General features: G+C 41.0%; 1 protein-coding gene across 1 annotated transcript in view; it reads left to right on the forward strand.

The window, feature by feature from the left end:
* Window positions 1-19507, forward strand: part of ascc3 (activating signal cointegrator 1 complex subunit 3) — a 252720-nt gene that overhangs the window by 224487 nt on the left and 8726 nt on the right. The window contains exons 35-39 of the mRNA XM_050047693.1: window positions 938-1049; window positions 1155-1289; window positions 12171-12395; window positions 16453-16604; window positions 18181-18331. Of these exons, the coding sequence (XP_049903650.1) occupies window positions 938-1049; window positions 1155-1289; window positions 12171-12395; window positions 16453-16604; window positions 18181-18331 (775 nt within the window). The remainder of the gene's footprint in view (window positions 1-937; window positions 1050-1154; window positions 1290-12170; window positions 12396-16452; window positions 16605-18180; window positions 18332-19507) is intronic.

Raw genomic sequence — 19507 nt, forward strand, 5'->3', positions numbered from 1 at the left:
GATGACCTCAGAATGGTACTCGATGACTTCAGAATGGTACTTGATGACTTCAGAATGGTACTTGATGACTTCAGAATGGTACATGATGACCTCAGAATGGTACATGATGACCTCCGAATGGTACTTGATGACTTCAGAGTGGTACTTGACGACTTCAGAATGGTACTTGATGACCTTGATGACCTAACAAAATTTGGATACCGCCCAACTCTAGTACTTGATGACCTCAGAATGGTACTCGATGACTTCAGTTGAAAACGTTGCGCTAAAGTGCCCTCTTGAGTGGCGAAAATGAGAGGATGTGCCCTTATCGGCTGCCTTCTTGAATGATGAAAACGAGCGGATGTGCCCTTTTGGCTGCCCTCTTGATTAACAAAAACAAGAGGATATGCCCTTTTGGCTGCCCTCTTGAGTGGTGAAAATGAGAGGATGGCCCCTTTTGGCGGCCCTCTTGAGTGATCAAAACAGACAATGTGCCCTCTTGGATGAAAACGAGCAGATGTGCCCTTTTGGCTGCCCTCTTGTCCCCATGTCATGCAGTAGGTGCCCTTTTTTCCTTTTCGCCCCTGCCCTTCAAACATCCTGAGTCCGTCACTGAATAGCTTTATCTGTTTTGGACTCTGTGGCTGTCCACTACCTCATAGTGCACCAGTGTTACAGTGTTAAAACAGTTTGCAATTGGCTACCTCTGCAGATTTATTTGTCAAAATTCATCAAATATACCAATCTTTTGCTCCGTGCAGAATTTGTTCAACAGTATTTACATCCTCTTGAGCCTTCCTGTTAAAAGGTCAGTGGGGGATAAAAGCAACTATGTGTAAAACAACACAAGTTCAGAACAAATACACAAACGGGCTTTTTAATGTATTTTTACATTCCATCATCAGACATCATTGATGGTATTTGCAATCACACTCCTGTGTCCTGTCCTGTTTAGTTATTACAACCTAGAAGACATCAGCCACGAGTCCATCAACAAATACCTGTCCAACCTGGTGGAGAGAAGCCTGCGGGACCTGGAGTGCTCGTACTGCATGGAGATACAAGAGGTGTGTTGGGTTTTTTAAGTAAGTTTGTAGTCTGTAACATGAAACAAATTGTTTAGCATGGGATCAAGCTTTTGTTTGTCACATTGTTTGTCTTAAATGCTCCAGGATGATCGGACCATTGAGCCACTGACTTATGGTCGCATCGCCTCCTATTACTACCTGAAGCATCAGACCATCCGCACGTTTAAAGAACGGCTGAGGGCTGAGCTGCCCATCCATGAGCTGCTCTCCATTCTGACGGTGAGTTTCACAATGTGAACACACAGCGTCTGTTGTTCTGTCACAATTCACTATATCTTATCAATGCCACGACTATATTAAATATACGCCCTCTTTCACTGAAACCTATTTGACAGAGTTAGGAGTAAGTCACATGTGTGTGACTTAAAAGCAAGTGACTGTGGTGAGAATCAAGCAAGTCATGTCAAGTCTCTGCTGTAAGTCAAGCAAGACAAGTCAAGTCAGTGCTTATACTAAGCATGTCACAAGTCAGGTCATATGAAATTCTGATGATCTACCCCAGTTTCCATGTTTAAATCCAGTAAAACACAGTGGTTGTGAAAAAAATTTCAACATTACCAAAAACTGTTGCAGCCTGCTTATGTTAGCTGGCTAACGTTTGACCAGCCAATAAGCTAAAAAAACACATTTATGTACCTTTCTTTGTGGGGTTTGCAGTGACGGATGGATGGTGGATGTTGTGGTGGTCATGTCACTTTTGACTTACTACAGCCATCGACAACATAATCCTTAAACCCAAATAGGCCCGTCCAGCAAAGCTGCCTTGTGCGTTGGCCTCTGCTGGTCTGCCACATACTTGTAGGTTGCCAGATTTGCGCACATTGCACTATGAATCACCCAATCATGTTTGAAAAACAAAACCTAACTCTCAATATCAAGAAAAAGGCAAATATTTAATAAAAACAAAGGTGAAGTCCTTTCTAGGTGTATGTCTCAAGTCCAGTCTTGAGTTATGAATACCAAGTCAAAGTCATGTTGAGTTTTTTATCAGTCTTAGTCAAGCAAGTCTCAAGTCCTCATATTTTTGACTAGAGTCAGACTCAAGTCATGTGTCTAGAGTACCCCACCTCTGGTATGTGATTAATGTAGATCTGCAAAAAACAAGGTATGTGTGCACACATTTGTAGTGTGTTAAATAAATGTATATCTAGTGCTGCTGTAGGCTTTTAATCCACTTGTTCATAAACCAGCTACTTATTACAAAACTCTAATTTAAGCAAACGTAGTTGTTAGCTGGGCACGTTTGGATTTTATTCAGAAATCAACAGTCTTTCTTGCTCACAAGACACTGTGTTGACTGAAATGAAAGTGAGTCTGCTGCTGTGTCTTTGCCGAGGCCAAACCAGAGTCTTGATGGATCCAGTATACTCCTGCTTAAAGGGAAATTTCAGTTTATTTCAACCGGTCTCCTGTCGTCCTAAATTTGGTTCAAGTGACTACTGACATACAGATAATAGTTAGCATGTTAGCCGTTAGCCTAGATACAGCCGTAGCGTCAGACCTGTTAAAACGTAAGTGAACGGGCATCCCTTCAAGTGCAAAGTTAGTCCACTAAACAAGCTTTTTTTCCACAAAGACCGCCTCATATCGTTAGGATAAATGTCAGAGAACATATAGAAAACGACATGTAAACGTGTTGTCTTACCTTACCGGTGTGCTGCCATGTTTGTTTACCATCTAGCTCTGCTTTCCAAAGCGCGGCCGAAATATCGCGAGAACAAGCAGCGATCTCATACCGTGCCTGAAATCTCGCGAGAACAAGCAGCAACAGCTGGAAGGCAGAACCGGACAGTAGCCTGAAAAGTTCATTCATTTATTTTATGAAAGATTTATAGAATAATGGCTGACTTTTTGCCAGACTTCGACTTTGTGGAGGAGGAATTTGATTTTGCAGAGTTTGATGGCCGCCCTTATTTATTTGAGCCAGAATACACTGACGAAGAGCTTCGTGAAATTGAAGAACGGAGGAGGAGAGAGAGAGAGGCGCAACAGGTAGAGGACGAGAGAGGAGGAATGGCTGCTGCAAGGCTGCGTAGCTCTGGAGATTGGTGGTGTACCTGTGAATGCTGTGCCCCAGTGCCCACAGAAGAGGAATGCCTCTGTTGCAAGGAATGGGACCGGTTGCAGCCTTATTTTCAAGGTCTGGATGTGACCGAGAACGAGACACCTCCACCTGGAATAACGTTAGTATCCAGCTGGGCTTTATCTAGAGCTGCCGAGATATATTTCAGCTGCGCTTTGGAAAGCAGAGCTAGAGGGATAAACAAACATGGCAGCACACCGGTAAGGTAAGACAACACGTTTACATGTCGTTTTCCATATGTTTTCTGACATTTATCCTAACGATATGAGGCGGTCTTTGTGGAAAAAAAACTTGCTTAGTGGACTAACTTTGCACTTGAAGGGATGCCCGTTCACTTACGTTTTAACAGGTCTGACGCTACGGCTGTATCTAGGCTAACAGCTAACATGCTAACTATTATCTGTATGTCACTAGTCACTTGAACCAAATTTAGGACGATAGGATGCTCAAGATACTGTCATTTTGAGTTCTTCAGGCAATTTGAGGCAATTTTTTGGGGGGTTGTTGGTCCGAAGGTACGTTTATTAGGGCTGCAGCTATTGATTCTTTTAGTAATCGAGTATGCTATCGATTATTCTGGCGATTAATCGAGTAATTGGATCAGAAATACTGCATGTTTTTATTAGATTACTTTAGCTTTATTTAAGGACATGAGAGAAATGAGCAACACGTTTGTTTCCTTTTTTGAAAGTCAGAGCTGTCAAATGACCGATTTCATACGCACTCATGCTACGCAGGTAGCGTCCATTCTTCATAAAAGTTACAAACTTTTCCCAGGAAAAACACTGAAATGCAGCAGACTCTTTTCCTGTGGAGGGCTGGATAAAAGTAAGGATAGTAAAACTGAGGATAAGTGATGTGACTGATGCCAGCGCCACACCAAGGCATGAGACTACAGAGTTGCCCTTCGTCTCATATTGAAAAATAAAATGTACTGTCCCTTACTGATTCAGTACGGGATGCAGTTTGTCCCGTATTTAAGAGTTTAGTGAGACATATTGGGGAAATATTAAATCAAGAGGAGAATGTCACATAACGGCAGGTCTGTCACTCAGCGTCATCCTTGCCATTATTACAGAGACTGTTAGCCCGCTCACTGACCCGCTGGCTGCTTGATAAAGATATCTGAAGGTCCCTTTATGCCCGGATATTAAACTTATGGAGCTTATGGATTCATAAAACATGACATGCACTTATATCTCAGTCATTGTGGTGCTGGGCGCACATGCATGAGCTTTGTTTACTCTCACACAGTGAGACACAAATTGATGCAGAAACACCCTTCAATCAGTTTGCATATTGATAATCTGTGCCCGCTCCACCACTCATTAGATCTGTCAGTTAAAAATACGGCAGAGAAAAAGTGCAGTTTTTCACACTGTCTCGCACCAACGTGGTTCTCCGACAAAACAGCTGTCATTACAGGCAAACCATTACGCATGGCTGTGGCTATTAATAGCACCTGTGCCACTAATTCATCACATGTGGCCCTACATGCAAACCATCATGGCAGTGATATTTCGATCTTCATGATAACACGTCAGACACATTTTTGACAATTAATCTATAGCTCTACAGCAGAAGTAACGTAAGCGGGTTGTCTAACAGAAATAAACATTTACAAGAAACTCAGTGCGCTGTATAGTTGTACTGAATTTAACGAAGCCTTTTTAATAATCGAATTATTCGAGTTACTCAAGGAATTGTTTCAGCCCTAATGTTTATACATTCCATTCTCATGAACATATCTTAAAGCTCCAGTAGGCAACATTGTTTTGGTATAATTGAGTAAAAATTTTATAATATCCTCTAAGCATAATGTAAATCAAGTGGTCTGAGACAAACAATAGGTTTCTGCACCTCACCATGGCTCTGTGTTCAGCCTCTAAAGAATCAGGATCGTGCCGATGTGCATCAACCAATCAAAGGTCAGCTCAGACCACTGCATTCCTATTGGCTGTTCTACTGCATACGCGCGTTCCCGTGCCGCCAGCAGAAGGGGAGAGCAAGCGGCAATGGCGAACAGTGCACCAGGTAAAATAGCTATTCCAGCATTAGCTACAACTGCCTACACGGCTAAACAACCCAAAAAAAGGAAGACAGAACTCGGAGCCCCGGAGGGGAAGGGTGAGGTGGGGCTGGGCCCGGCCGGAGGGCACGAGGGTCAGCTGTGGGAGCGGAGCCGAGGGCTCTCCGCGGAGAGGGAGAGCCGAGCCGAGGGGGTATGTGCGGGGCGGGCTGCTTCGTGGTGAGGGAGAGCGGAGGCTTGGGAGTATGTGCGGGGCCGCGAGGGAGGGATGGGGAGGGCTGCTGCACGGTGAGGGAGAGCCGAGGCTCCCAGAGAGGGAGAAATAGAACCAAGTAGGATAAAATACTTGCGTGCTCGTCTGGTAGGAGGGGCTCAGGGCGGAGACGAACGAAACCTAACTCAGATGAGACTCAAAAAATCAACCGTTTTCAGGCTTTCTACCTACTGCAGCTTTAAGTACTCCTTGAGAGAATTTCTTCAAATTTGGCACAAACAACTCAAGCATGAACTAGTTAGATTTTGGTGGCCAAAGGTCAAGGTCACTATGACCTGGTTTGTCTTATTCTTGATAACGTGATATCTCAAGAACAACTTTAGGGAATTTCTTCAAATTTGGCACAAACATCCACTTGGAATCAACAATGAACCGATTAGAACTTGATGGTCAAAGGTCACTGTGGCCTTGCAAAACATGTTTTTGGGTGTAACTCAAGAAGTGATTCTAATAGGATGAATTGAGTCAAATGTCTAATAGGATAAATTGATGAAGTGAAGTTATTTATATCCAAAAGGTCAAAGGTCAACTTCACTGTGAAGTCATAATGTTTTGTAAAAACATTTTTCAGGCCATTACTCAACACCCTAACAGCTGCTGTTGGGTTGAAAATGTGTGTGAAGCATCCACATTTTAGAATATAGATTCTTTGCAACATCCAACATCCGTATTTAAAGCATCGTCGACTGTCATGGCTTCATTTGAGTCCAGACAGACATGGATGTAAACTGTAACTACAACTTGACTGGTTTACGAAGGCAAATAACCACAAGGCGGTAAATGTAGTTGTGTTTTTAGAGCTGTAATGATATCAATTGCTCTCTTGCCATGGTTAAAAGTGCTGGTTGGTAAAATGCAGAAAACTGCACAATTTTTCATCCAGGCTTTGTGGATACCAGCTAAGTCAAGACTTGTTGTCTTGTCAGGCCAGTGATAGAAATGATCTATGGAATGCACAATAATGAATTCAGTAATAGAATGCCTACATTATACGTTTCTTTTTGGCATTTGCCCACACAAGCTACATCAGGGATTGCTCATGCTCACACACACACACACACACACACGCACGCGCGCGCACACACACACACACACACACACACACGCACGCACACACACTCTTTACTCCATTCTATCATATTAGTACCTTTGTCTGAGCTTCATTAACTCTCCTCATTCTGGGGCTTCAGTGAGAGATGGCACCTTCTACTGATTGACCTTGTGAATCCTGACGGCAAGGTCATCCACACTATGGCGGGGTCAACACAAGACCTGGTGGTTTCACACCTTTCATTAGGGGGTTGAGGTGACATACTTATTTTTTACTAGTGCTTCTAATGGCTTTATATCTCTGTTTAGAATTATGCATAGTGCATTTCATTACTTCATCAATTATTTTTAGGCTATCTGTGACAAGTACAATCAGGTAATTTTTGGTAAAAGTGCTTTTGTCTTGTTTCAAGATATTGATACTAATTACTTCTGTCAGGAAGCTTATGTCCTTAGTAGGAGAGATATCTTTATAAAAAAATATTTCATAAAATTAAGTGTAAAATTGGGCCGTGTGCCAAGGAACAAATCTGTATTATCTGATGTTGGGGATCCAAGAATATCTTTTTTCACTAATGAACTCCTGCAGTTATTTAAATGAAGTTGATGCCACATGATCATTTGTGATCATGTATGTGTTGATGCAAATCTGCATCTAGATTTGGATTAAAAATTTAAAACATTTACTATTGCTAAAATATATATAAATAGAAAAATATATAGTTTAATTGAAAAAAAAGAAAAGAAACTCAGTAATTTGCTGTACCTGCTGGCCTCTGTAGTTTTGAGTAAATGCTACTCTACTAAGTGTTTTTGGCAGCAGGACAGTTTTAATAGTTTTTAGACAATAATGGAGCTCTATATGTCAGTCTTTGGATACATACACACACACAATCATTGTTAATAGGATAAAATCACCGTTTGTTTTGGTCTGCACATGATTGATAGGCAATATGAAAAATGTTATATAAATGTTTCCTGTTGTGGCATATTAAAGACAGCAGTGGGACTTATCTCACCCTAAAACATTAGCCACACAAAGCTAACTGATTTGTCAAGACAGCATTTTGTTGATGTTGTGGCCAAAATACATTTTCACAGTTTCACACTAGAGATTTATTCATGACTTGTGTGTTTTTAGATCTTCATTAGCTTTTATTTATGTATTGTAGGTATTGTTACCGTACAGCTGGAAGTCCATTCAGTGGGTTGTTGGTTGAACCTGACTTCAATAATGATGCTAACATATGGAGGGGAGGACTACTCTGAGACACTTAACATCACTCTCCTTTGCACACATGTAGTTGGAAGCAGACCAAAGCATGCCATGCTTAGCTGCCTCCCTCTCCAACAAGCTGCGATACAATAGGCCAGTCACCCCGCCGCCCCGTCCACTCCCCCTCTGTTAGCTACAAAGCACTGGCATGCTCCTCCAGTTCCCCCTAATTGCTGCAGTGTGGCCACTAATGAGCAACACCCACACATCGCTGCACCACCACCTCCTGCCTCCTCCTTACACACTTATTTTTCTCTCTGAGCACTACGCTACCACTCAGCCAGTCTTTGTCTCTGTTTTTCTTCTTGCCGCATGTGTCCTCTGCTTCCTTAGATGGAACTGTTTTCATTGAAGTCAAACTGCGTGAAACATAAAATTTGTCAAACAAGACAGTCAAACAAGCGTATTCCAAAAAATGTGAAGAGTTTGCACATCCAATTTTTTCAGGTAAATGAGGACAAAATATTCACATTTCACTTGTTTAATTGGCTCATGTCAAAATTGAATATGTGTACATGTTTTGGCACAGAGCCTTCATCAGGCCATGAATCGGTGACGTCAGACTGATATGCAATGATTAAATTACTTTAGCATCGGAATCCAATACAGATATTGGATCGGATCTGTCCCTGTGCGAAACACGCTCTGATGAAACTGTGCCAAAACGTGTAACCATATTTCTGTTGTGATGTGAGCCAGTTAGATAAGTGAAATGTCAGTATTTTGTCCTCCTTTACATGAAATTTGGGATTTGCTACCTTTGTTGGAATATGCTCCTTGGATTTTGGGTTCAGCACTCCACTGAAAGTCCCGTTTTTCAAGCAAAACCTTCTTCAAGACAGTCTAATGCGTTGTCAAACACAAACATGAATACCTGGTCATTAAGGAAAACCTGATATAATGGTGACACATTGAAAAACAGCAACTGCTCTGGTGAAAGGGCTAAGAGGCATCTCAGAGAAGCCATTCCTTGCTACATGTATTTATGATACTGTAATAAAATTTTGTTAACCAAGTTAATTGCTGAGATCACTAGATAGAAGTTGACAGAGCAAGAAACACAAGGTTTTCAGACAGGTTGGAAACATACCCACTAGTTTCTAGTTAGCCAAACTTATTTAGAGGTGAATTAAAGGGAAATGCTGAAATCATTACCATACTATCCTTTGTAACCATCAATTACAAACCCCTTTCCTGCTTCAACTTTGACTGCCCATACTTGCCATTGTCAATCAGAATTAATTGACATTTTGTTTAATTTAATGTTTGCAACATCAATTGAAGATTTTTTTTTCTGGAAGTCGACGTACAACAATCTTTACAGTTGCTTCGATCCCATCAAAGCATATTGCCATTTTTACTTTTGCTGTTTTTCTGGCTCTGGCACAGGCATGATGTATACAGCGTTGGAGGCAGGGCTCTGTTGATTTCTATGAAAGTTGCTCATGAAGCCAAAAAACTTCTGACTTCTGTGTAAAATTACCCAGATCTTCTGCTCTGCTCTTGTATTGTTCGACCCATAGGACATTACAGACTTTGCTTGCTGAGCGGCCAACTTCCAGTTCAGCCTAAAACTTGAATGGGGATAAAATGAATTATTTGTGCTGCTCTTCAAGTCTTTTGAAATGTTATTGGACCAAATGGATCAAATCCCAATAGTGAAATGAGTCATTTAGCAGGAGTCGTAATGTTCATTACATATTATCCACTGATTTACAGACATCTCTTCCCTAATGTAAGGCTATGAAAAAAGTATTTTTGGGCTCAATGGCATCACGTGACTAACCTGGATTCTATGTCAAATTGGCTTCAAAGCCCAACACTGTTCCTGGAGGCTAGTACGCAGGATGGGATTCTGGGGGCTGGAAGCAGATTAGCTTTCCCTTGCAATGAGGTATTATTACAGACATTAGGGGTGCACTCACCTTTAACGCTACCTTGGTGGTTTAGATTATTAGGATAAACATGTCACTTCATCTGGCCTCTTGTCTGTCTTGCCTCGTTGGACTCTGACCTAATAATATTTCTGCGTTCTCAGATCTCAACAATTATTTTGTTCAGTACAACTATGACAATAAGATCCAAACTGCATTAACAATCCCATCGTTCTGAGCTTCCAAACCTTTAAGTTTGAAGAGTTGACAGTTGGAAATTAAAACATAGCTGCCACATTTTAATCAACAATTAATCTGTTGATTTACTCTTTGTACCATAAAGGGCAATTCATCTCTAAGTCTCTAAAAGGTTAAGATAATGTGAAACTGGGCACGCTGGTGAACTGGGGGGTTAAGACACTGAACATGTAACCATAATTTCCCCAGTTTGAGTTTGAACTTTGTTTTATATCATTCCCATCTCCCTCTCCTCATTTCATGTCTGTCGATCTGTCTTCTTTACAATAAAGGCATAAAATCACTTAAATTAAATATTGAATTGTGAAGCATGGCAATCACCAGCTCCAGAGGTGAAGTCTTCAGAGTGCTTTTTCTGACTGATGATGGCTTATCAAGACATAAAAGTAAAAAATTTACAGTTATATAAAACAGAGAAAAAGCATTAAATCCTCACAGTGGAATAGGTAACACTAGAGAATGTTTTGCATATTTGCTTGATAACACCTTTTAAAGATTCATTGATTATCACTGTTGCTGTTGATTGATCTTTTGTTAATTGGGTAATTGGCCTTAAGCACTAACTAAGACGAAAGAAAAGGAAAAGGCTTTTCTAAAATACAATACAACCAATTGTGTGATATTTTTGGACAAACTACAGACAACACAATTGGCAAGAAATTAACTATTTTGAACTAGCCTGGGAACCAGATGAAACTGCGAGCTCATGTTTTAATTTTGCAGATACATCTGGTACCCTCCCGTTCAGACAGATTTCAAGCTGACCTGTCTCGGGTCAAGCCAGTCACAACTGTTTATCTAACATGGGGCATGCTTGAGATGATGACTGACAACTTGCGGAGCCTTTACACTCTACTCAAAATATGTGATGATGTCATTTTTGCCTCACAACAGCAAGCATAAACCTACCTTGGTAAAAAGAAGCTCCATTGAGCCATTTCTGAAAACAACCAAGATGGCTGCAGTTGATGTGGAACTTTGTGTTGAAGTGCTACACTCAAATTCTGATGGCAAAAATAGCAACACTTGTTTACAGACCTATTTATGGTACCATCACCACTCATCTCTGCATGCTTTAGCCTTTTTACTTTTGTCTGTCACTCCTCCCTTCATCACCTGTTTCGATGCTCTGACCGGTTGTAGTTTTAGGTCTATCCAACTGCATCCATAGGCATTTTGATCTACCGTCGCTGATAATGCCTGACTGAGAGGTCCCAGACTAACTCTTTTTTTTTTTTCACTTTGGTCTGGCAATGTCAGGCTAAGTTTATGCGGCAAGCCGGTTCACCAAGTCTGTATGTCCTTTCTTTTTTCAAAAGCATATATTTTCTATAACTTTTACAAAACGTTTTTGTAGCAGTTGTATGGTGGACCTCACCCCACAGTAGGCCTCAGCTGTGTATACCCCCCGCCCTTTTTGTTTGCCTAGCCCCACTCTTTTGGTTTTCTCTGCAATTAGTGCTTCAAAGCTCCAGTCTCTCCCGTTATTTTCTCCCTCCTCTGTCTCTGTAAATGTTACTAGCAGAGGGTGTGAGGCGGTGTGAAGTTGTTGGTTATGATGTCTGCTTAAAGATCTATCGTCTCTCTCCAGCACATCCATATGCACACACAACGGCACTGAAAGATAAATCATTCCGAGATGATTCCTATTCCTATTTCTCATCCCAGCCCCCACCTCGCTCAGGTCCTTTTTCAAGTCCTAGCTTTTGAAACATTGGCTTCAGTCAGTGATGGATGGAGCCTTAACAGTCCAGGCTGGGGGGAGGCTATGACTGATGCCTCCAGCGCAGCCTGTTGATGGGACTACATTAGTGGAAGTTGAACTGAAGTGAATTAGAGGAGAGGAGCCACGCGTGTCCGCGCATCTCTCGGTGTGTTGCACCACAAACAAGGTGCAACTCACAACCTCAGCACAAAGAGGAGATTGATGGACCATCACTGTCAGTTTACTTATCTAGTCACCCACAGCATTTCTCTGTGTCTTCTTCATTTGTGTAGCATTTTCAGATATTTACTTTAAAGAATTTAGATATAGATAGAAGAGATTTTTATGAACAAGTGTGCTGGATTTTTGGGTCATCAGATCTGGTGAAAAGATCCCACTGCCGTCTTAGTAAGGAACGGGAACAGGCGGTTTTCCATGCCAGAAAAGCGGGGTGGTAAATGCAGCTGTTAGAGTACAGATGCTTGCATTAAAAAAGTCTGACCACAACATGCTTTAGACTTCCTGTTTCACTTTTGATCTCTGTCTCGCAGGATGCAGAGGAGTATGCCGAGCTGCCCGTGAGACACAATGAGGACCAGCTGAACAGCCAGCTGGCTCAGCAGCTCCCCCTGCAGGTCAATCCCCACTCCTATGACAGCGCCCACACCAAGACCCACCTACTGCTGCAGGCCCACTTCAGCCACGCCCAGCTGCCATGCAGCGACTACACCACCGATACCAAGACAGTACTGGACAATGCCATCCGAATCTGTCAGGTAGGATTTATTAGGCAGTTGATACACAGCTGCAACCAATGACCAATGTGATAACATTGCATTCATTTAGCTGAGTTTTTTGCCTTCACACCAGCGACAGCTGTGGCCAGAGGCAATATATTTTTGGGTTGTTTGTCCGCACACATGTACTTATGTCTGTCCTATTCTCGTAAACATGATATCTCAAGAATGCCTTGAGGTAATTTCTTCAAATTTGGCACAAACATCCACTTGGACTTAAATATGAATTTAATAGATTTGGGCAGTCAACCATCAAAGGTCAAGGTCACTGTGACCTTGCATCTGTCCCATTCTTGTGATCAGGATCGCAGGAACACCTGAGCGACTTGTAATGAGTGTATTTAACAATGTGGATACAAGCCCAAAAAGTGCAAGAATCATGCAGGGTCATCATCTTCATCAAATATGCTGAACTGCTTCAGGTGCTACATTTAGAAACAATAAGAGATAAAGAAAGAGGCCTTTTGTTTTTTGGTAGTTAGTTAGTTTGTTTGTATATTTGTTTGTTTTTTTTGGCCAAGGACAGATGAGCTTTCAGTCTGGTGATAGGCAAGTACCAGTGCTACAGCTACCTTGGGTAGGTTGAAGTTCAGCCAGGCTGCTGCATTCTGGTTGAGCGCCAGAGGTCAAATGACACCTGGAAGCATTGAGTGAATAACATGGCCAAGTGACATGGTGTAAAGAGAAAAGAGGAGGGGACCCAGAACAGAATCCTGAGGGACTCCATTTGTGAGGCTACAATGTTCAGACACAGATTCTCTCCAAGTTACCCTGTAAGTATGAGTAGAGTTTTTGCGGCTCCAAGCGAGTATGCAAGCAGAGTGTCATCTACCATCTGAAATTACCTTTTTGACACCACACCCACCTCAAATGAACAATAGCTGACATATTCTTTGCTAGTCACAGTTTAAATGCGCATGGAGAATGTCCCTCCAGATGTATAGTGATGGCTGCAAAAAAAACCTAGTTTGCTTCTCTAGGACAGAGGTCGAGGGCTACTCAAAGCCCATAACACATTAGGTCAATGACAGTCTGACTCTAGGACTCCTAAACAACACATTACTAGCTTTTCACAAGGGTGATGCAGCAGCTTTCAACTAGGCAATATGGCCTACTGTTTGTTTTTTCACAGTGATGGTTTTCGGCCTTTTCAAGCTTCTCGCTCTTTTCTTATTACTTTTAAACATATGTATAGATAGAATCACCATGACACCATGCTAACAGCAACAACAATCACTTCCGGGTAGAAAATGGCCATTCATTTCAATTGCAGAGATATGTAAAAGCGACAGGCTTGTTTATTTTTGTCGTCATTTTTAGCCATAACTTTTAAACATTTAAAGATATATAGTTAAACACAGTGGTCTGATCTATCTGATGCTTCTGCTAAGCTTGTTTTATTGACTGTGTTGTTTTGCTATTGTCTTTGATAAACCAAATCTACCGGCACACAAACATTATGCTGCTGTGGACAGGGGCTGCAGCAAACCATATTTTTGCCACCTAAAAAAATGTTATCAGTTTAAGTCACTATATTTGGAATATTTTTACCTTACACCGCTTTACCTTACATATGAATGAAACTGAAAAAAAAGTGGATTGGAGCATCTCTGACTGTGAGTATATCAATGTGATATTGTTGTAACCAAACCATTAACTCTGTGAGAAACTTGACTAATGGCCAAGAAGCATCGCGGTTTAACACAATTGTAAAATCATGGAATATATGTTTTTGCAGTTTGTTAAACCAACACATTGATAAGTGACCATGGGTGAAATGATCAGCTGATAGCTTCATGTCAGTAGTCTGAATCTACCAGTTAAACGGTCATGTATATCATATGAATAATATTAGCTATGAACTTTTTAGTTTTTAACCTGTTCTCTCAGTATTTAAAGCAAGCAAGTAGGCTACACCTGTTATTCCATCATTTGCAAGAATCCCTTCCCAGGTGCTGATAAAATCACAAATCCTAACCCTAACACCTGCCTCACCTGGTGAGGCCTGCAGTAGAATGCATTCTTTGCACAGGTGAGTTAGTTATTTCATGAAGACATTGATAAAAGACTTCTGGTGTTCAGTGATTCACTTTTGATTTTGTCATTGTAAAAGTTAAATATAATCAAAACTAAAAGGTTTTAACAGAATAGTAAAAACATGTTTAGCAGTATAAACACTAACTTCACTTTCAGTTGGATAACATTTGAATCATGTAATGATAGCAACAAGTTGTAAAAAGGTTAAAGAGGACTACATAACTAACAGATCTGAATTATGTATCACACATGAAAAGAGAGCACATGTTGGAAGCAGTGCTGCACTGTCAATAAAGCAGAGAGTAAGGGGAATGTTAAACATTAGTCAGTGATTTGTAGCTGAACTTGCTGATCCATCTCATAAATAACATGATGCTCAGAGGCTAGATCTAACACCCAGGATTCTCATTGTCTGGCACCCACAAGGGCTCTGTTACTCAGTGTTCATATGAAAAGTGGCTGCAGACAGAATACTCGGTGCCTGGTCAAGTTATTAGAGTCAGTAACATTGATAACAGTCCTAAAACTTAATTGAGCAAAGATTGTCCATGCAGGTTATTTGTATCAAAGGTGTGATGCGTTAGCTTGTGTTTATTTAGTTTCTGTGTGTATCCTGTTTGAAGTTAGGACCATGTCTTGACGTCTGTAAGCCATTGTCCACAGCTCAGGATGTGTGTGTGCATATGTACATGTGCTTGTGATTTTCCATGCTGTGTGGTTACTTCTCTGGTGTCCTGCTGCTACCGTTTACTAAAATAGTTCTGGACCTCACTTTCTTTATGGTTGTTTTTATTGAATGAATTTATATTTTTATTGACACTTACACTACACATAAAGTAAGTGCAACTGTCTGACAAACTGTCACTACATCACCAGTCTCAGGTTGGGCATCATTTCACCCATGACTGTTAGCTAACCTAACATTGGATACACTCTGTCTCTTTGACGTTGCGTATCTAATTGCAACACATGACACACATAGATTCAAATGAGTGTCACTGTCAAAGAGTGAAAGAACAAAATTTACTGATAAATTACATCTGAAAAGAAAAAAAAAAAAACAATCCAAAGCTTTGTGGAAAAAAATGGCTTGGGCATAACTCAAAACCTGTCGATTAAAAACTCTTCTCAGTTGAAACCCAGTTCACAAGATAAAATTATGAAAGTTTTTGTTCTTCATGAAGACAACAGTGAGATGTCTGTATTTTATTTTTATGCCTCGGCACCGTAGGCATTATGTTTTCAGGTTGTGCATACGTATATCCATCCATCCCATTCTTGTGAATGCAATATCTCAAGATTGCTTTGAGAGTATTTCTTCAACTTTGGCGCAAATGTCCACTTGGACACACTTACAGTAAGGACAAACTGATTAGATTTTAGGGTCCATAGGTCAAAGTTCAAGATCATTGTGACCTCAAGTTACAAGTACAAGTACATCTGGAGGTAATTTGTTTAACTTTGGCACAAATGTTTACTTGGACTCAAAGATTAACTGATTTGATTTTGGTTGTCAATGGTCAAGGTTACTGTGACCATGCATCTGTCTTATTCTTGTGAATGGGATATCTCAAGAACACCTTGAGGGAATTTCTTCAAATTTGGCAAAAACACCCACTTGGATTTAGAAATAATCTGTTTAGAATTTGGTGGTCAAGGGTCAAAAATCAAGGTCACTGTGACCTCACAAAACATGCTTTTGGCAGTATCTCAAGAATTCATACAATAATTATGACAAGATTTCAATTTCAATAGGATATAATGGTTAAGTGATGACATTTCTGGTCATCAGGATTATTAGTCCCAAATTTTAGTTAAGTAAGTTTGGAACTATGTGCAAAGTTTGTTTTATTTTCATGCATGATAAGGTAGATTTTAATGGCAGGAAGACTAAAATCAACATGGGCAATATCAAAAGGGAGCAGCAGCAGGACTGTTCAACCCCTAATAATAATAAATTATGATTAATTTTATACATTCTTCTGTTTTCTCTCCTCAGTCAATGCTGGATGTAGCTGCCAATGAAGGCTGGCTCGTTACGGCCATCAGTATTTGCAACCTGGTGCAGATGATCGTCCAGGGCCGCTGGCTGCACGACTCCTCATTACTGACGCTGCCACATGTGGAACAACAAGACCTCTATTTGTTCAGGTATACCTCACTACACCACTCACACAGCTGCAATGCCTGTACAATGATTTGTCGCTAGCTCTAGTAGATGGCTTATCTGCCTTGTTGCTCTTCCAGCTGTGATTAGACTCAGTGAAATTAAATATCAGCATGTTCCATTAATGTATGAACAGCTTCTTCACATGTCTTCTTCGTAGCTTTAAAGAGGACCTATGCTCACTATCAGGTTCACACTTGACATGCTTTAATGGTCAAAAAATATTTTATTTTCCTCATACTGTCTTTGCTGGAGCCCCTGTGTTCATCCTCTGTCTCTTTAAGACCCCTACCGAAAAAAAAAACTCAGTCTGCTCTGATTCCAGGTTTCCCACATCTCAGTGTCTCTAACCCGTCACTGCAGCTGCGGAATGACTAGAACGTAGAACAGCAGCACTTTTTATTGTGAAAAATCACAGATAAATGTTTCTTAACACAACTAGACATGTTACAGCAGGAATACAATTCGAAAGCAGGGAAAAAATTTACAACAGCAGAAAACAAGATAACGTGTTTCCCTGACATTAGCATGTAGCTATATGTAGCAGTGCCTGCAGTTGCAGAATGACTGTAAAGGATCATAGCCACCAATAAAGCTTTTAAACAAAATTGGGGAGAAATTTACAACATCGGCAACCAAGATTACATTTTCCTGATGTTAGCATGTAGCTACATGTAGCAGTGCTTCCATCCTGGAAAAGACTGTAACAGATAATAGCGGCACTCTACCATGAAAAACCACCAATAAAAGCTTGTGAACACAGCCGGACATTATTCAGCAAGAATCTGATCCGAAATCGGGAAGAAGTTTACAACAAGTTTACGTTTCCCTGAGGTTAGCATGTAGCTTCATGTAGCAGTAAAGGGTGGATAATGTTAACACTTAGAGTAGCTAGCATGCCTGGAACAGATTACCATATAAAGAAATCCGGCACACTATGATGTCATACTTTAGTCAAAGTAGGAAAAACTGTTGTAAACTGAGTGAACAGTAGGAAACGTGAGTTTTTTGCTCACAGAGATTATTTCTACGTATGTTTACTTCATTAATTGAAACTTTGGCCATGTTTAATATGAACAGCCTTCATTTTAACACTACATATATATATAAATGACACTTAAAACGGAAAATCACAATTGGTCCCCTTTGAGGTCTTGCTGCTGTACCAACAAACAGGTCTCTGTATTGTATGCACCATCAATGTGTGTTTCTCCAGTTTAAAGTTTCCTTCCATTCCCACACTAAGCTATGGACCTCCAAAGGCCATCATTTACATTCTGCAAACCTCCCACACAGGTGCAAACACACATGCAGTCACACATATAGGACCTAGTGAGTTAATGTTCAAAGCAAACAGTTGACAAAAAGTAGTTTTCCCATGCACACACCATATGGATTTCAAGGCCTGCATCCAACAGTGTTGAATAATTTTGTGCAAACACAATAAAAGAAGAGAGGGGTGAGCAAAGAAGTCCCACAGTCCCTGTGGTGAGAGACAGCAGGAGGGATAGGGTAGGATTTGTTGTGATGACCAACAACCTTCCCTCTCCTACTCCAAAGGAAATGGGCAAACAGGAAGGGGAGGAGCAATGCAGGGGGCTTCCACGGGCCAATCGAAGGACTTCCTGAGCTGATTGCTGCCTGCAACGGAAAGGAAAGTGTTTTTGCTGATATCATCGGCCAAGAGTTTCAATCAAGTCAGATTGCCCAGGTAAGGTTACAAATATTTACACAAAGAACACACTGGGACTATAAAAATCCTTTAAAGTATGCTCCCTGGAGAATGTTTATTTACTACAGGAATAATGGGAAACAAAAAAGATAGATTGCAAGGACTTGAATGTTGTACATTTTATAAAAATGAACTTGAGAATGGACCTACTACTATACTCAGTGCATGCAGATCACACGCTACCTCACACACACACCATTATCAGTGACGTGCCATGAGCAGTCTTGCCACTGTGGTCCCAGATACCTCCAGGATCCCCAATTACAGCTCCATTGATAGGGTTTACAGCTCCAATTTAAGTGCTAATTGCAGCAGTAATGAGAGTGTCCGGGCACGACGGCAGGCCCTGTGGCTTCACCCAATCAGTGTCCCCGCTTTCCTCCTTCTCCACCTGTACTACCCCTCCACTCCTACCCCCCCGCAGTGTGGCGGCCTCTCTGATTAAATAATTAGATGTGCAGCAGCGTTTCTGTCTGACTTGCCCAGGGAGAGTAATCCTCACATAAATAGCTTTTGCCCAGTGAATCAGAGAGGCTTTTCTCCTCCCAGCCCTCAATACACTGCCACGCACACACACACACACACACACACACACCACCATCATCATCATCATCATCTTCCACCAGTGTGTTTTTTCCTGTCACTTCCTCTGTGCCTCCACCTTTTTAATGTCTTGTGTCTTCCTCACGGTGGGGCTTTTGGGTTGAGCCAAATGTTAAATTCCCCATAAAAACACTTAAGAGGCATCTAAGACCAGAGAATCGCGTCTGTTAGAATGAGTCAAGCTTTTATCAAACTGCAGACTTACTGTAAAGTAGCTGACGGATCCGTACATCTCACACAGACCCCTCTCAAAATTCTCATTTTCGTTTTTCTCAGATTTTTATACTGCCTCTCTGAGCACCACTTGCATAAGAAAATTTGAAGAAACATGATGATGTGTCATATCTGCAGCTTTGGGTTATTTTTGTGCAGAGTGGGAAATTCACTTTCTGAATTTGGCACTACAGTACATAATTTTCCAAATTCTACCAGGCACTGAAATGATTTACTTTCTTAAATTAATGTAACATAATAATATGACAGGGTACCTTCTGCATTTCAGGACACATTCACACACTCATTTGTGATTGATATACAAATTTCAAGAATTCT

This window comes from Epinephelus moara, chromosome 6, assembly GCF_006386435.1.
Source record: "Epinephelus moara isolate mb chromosome 6, YSFRI_EMoa_1.0, whole genome shotgun sequence".
NCBI lineage: Eukaryota > Metazoa > Chordata > Actinopteri > Perciformes > Serranidae > Epinephelus > Epinephelus moara.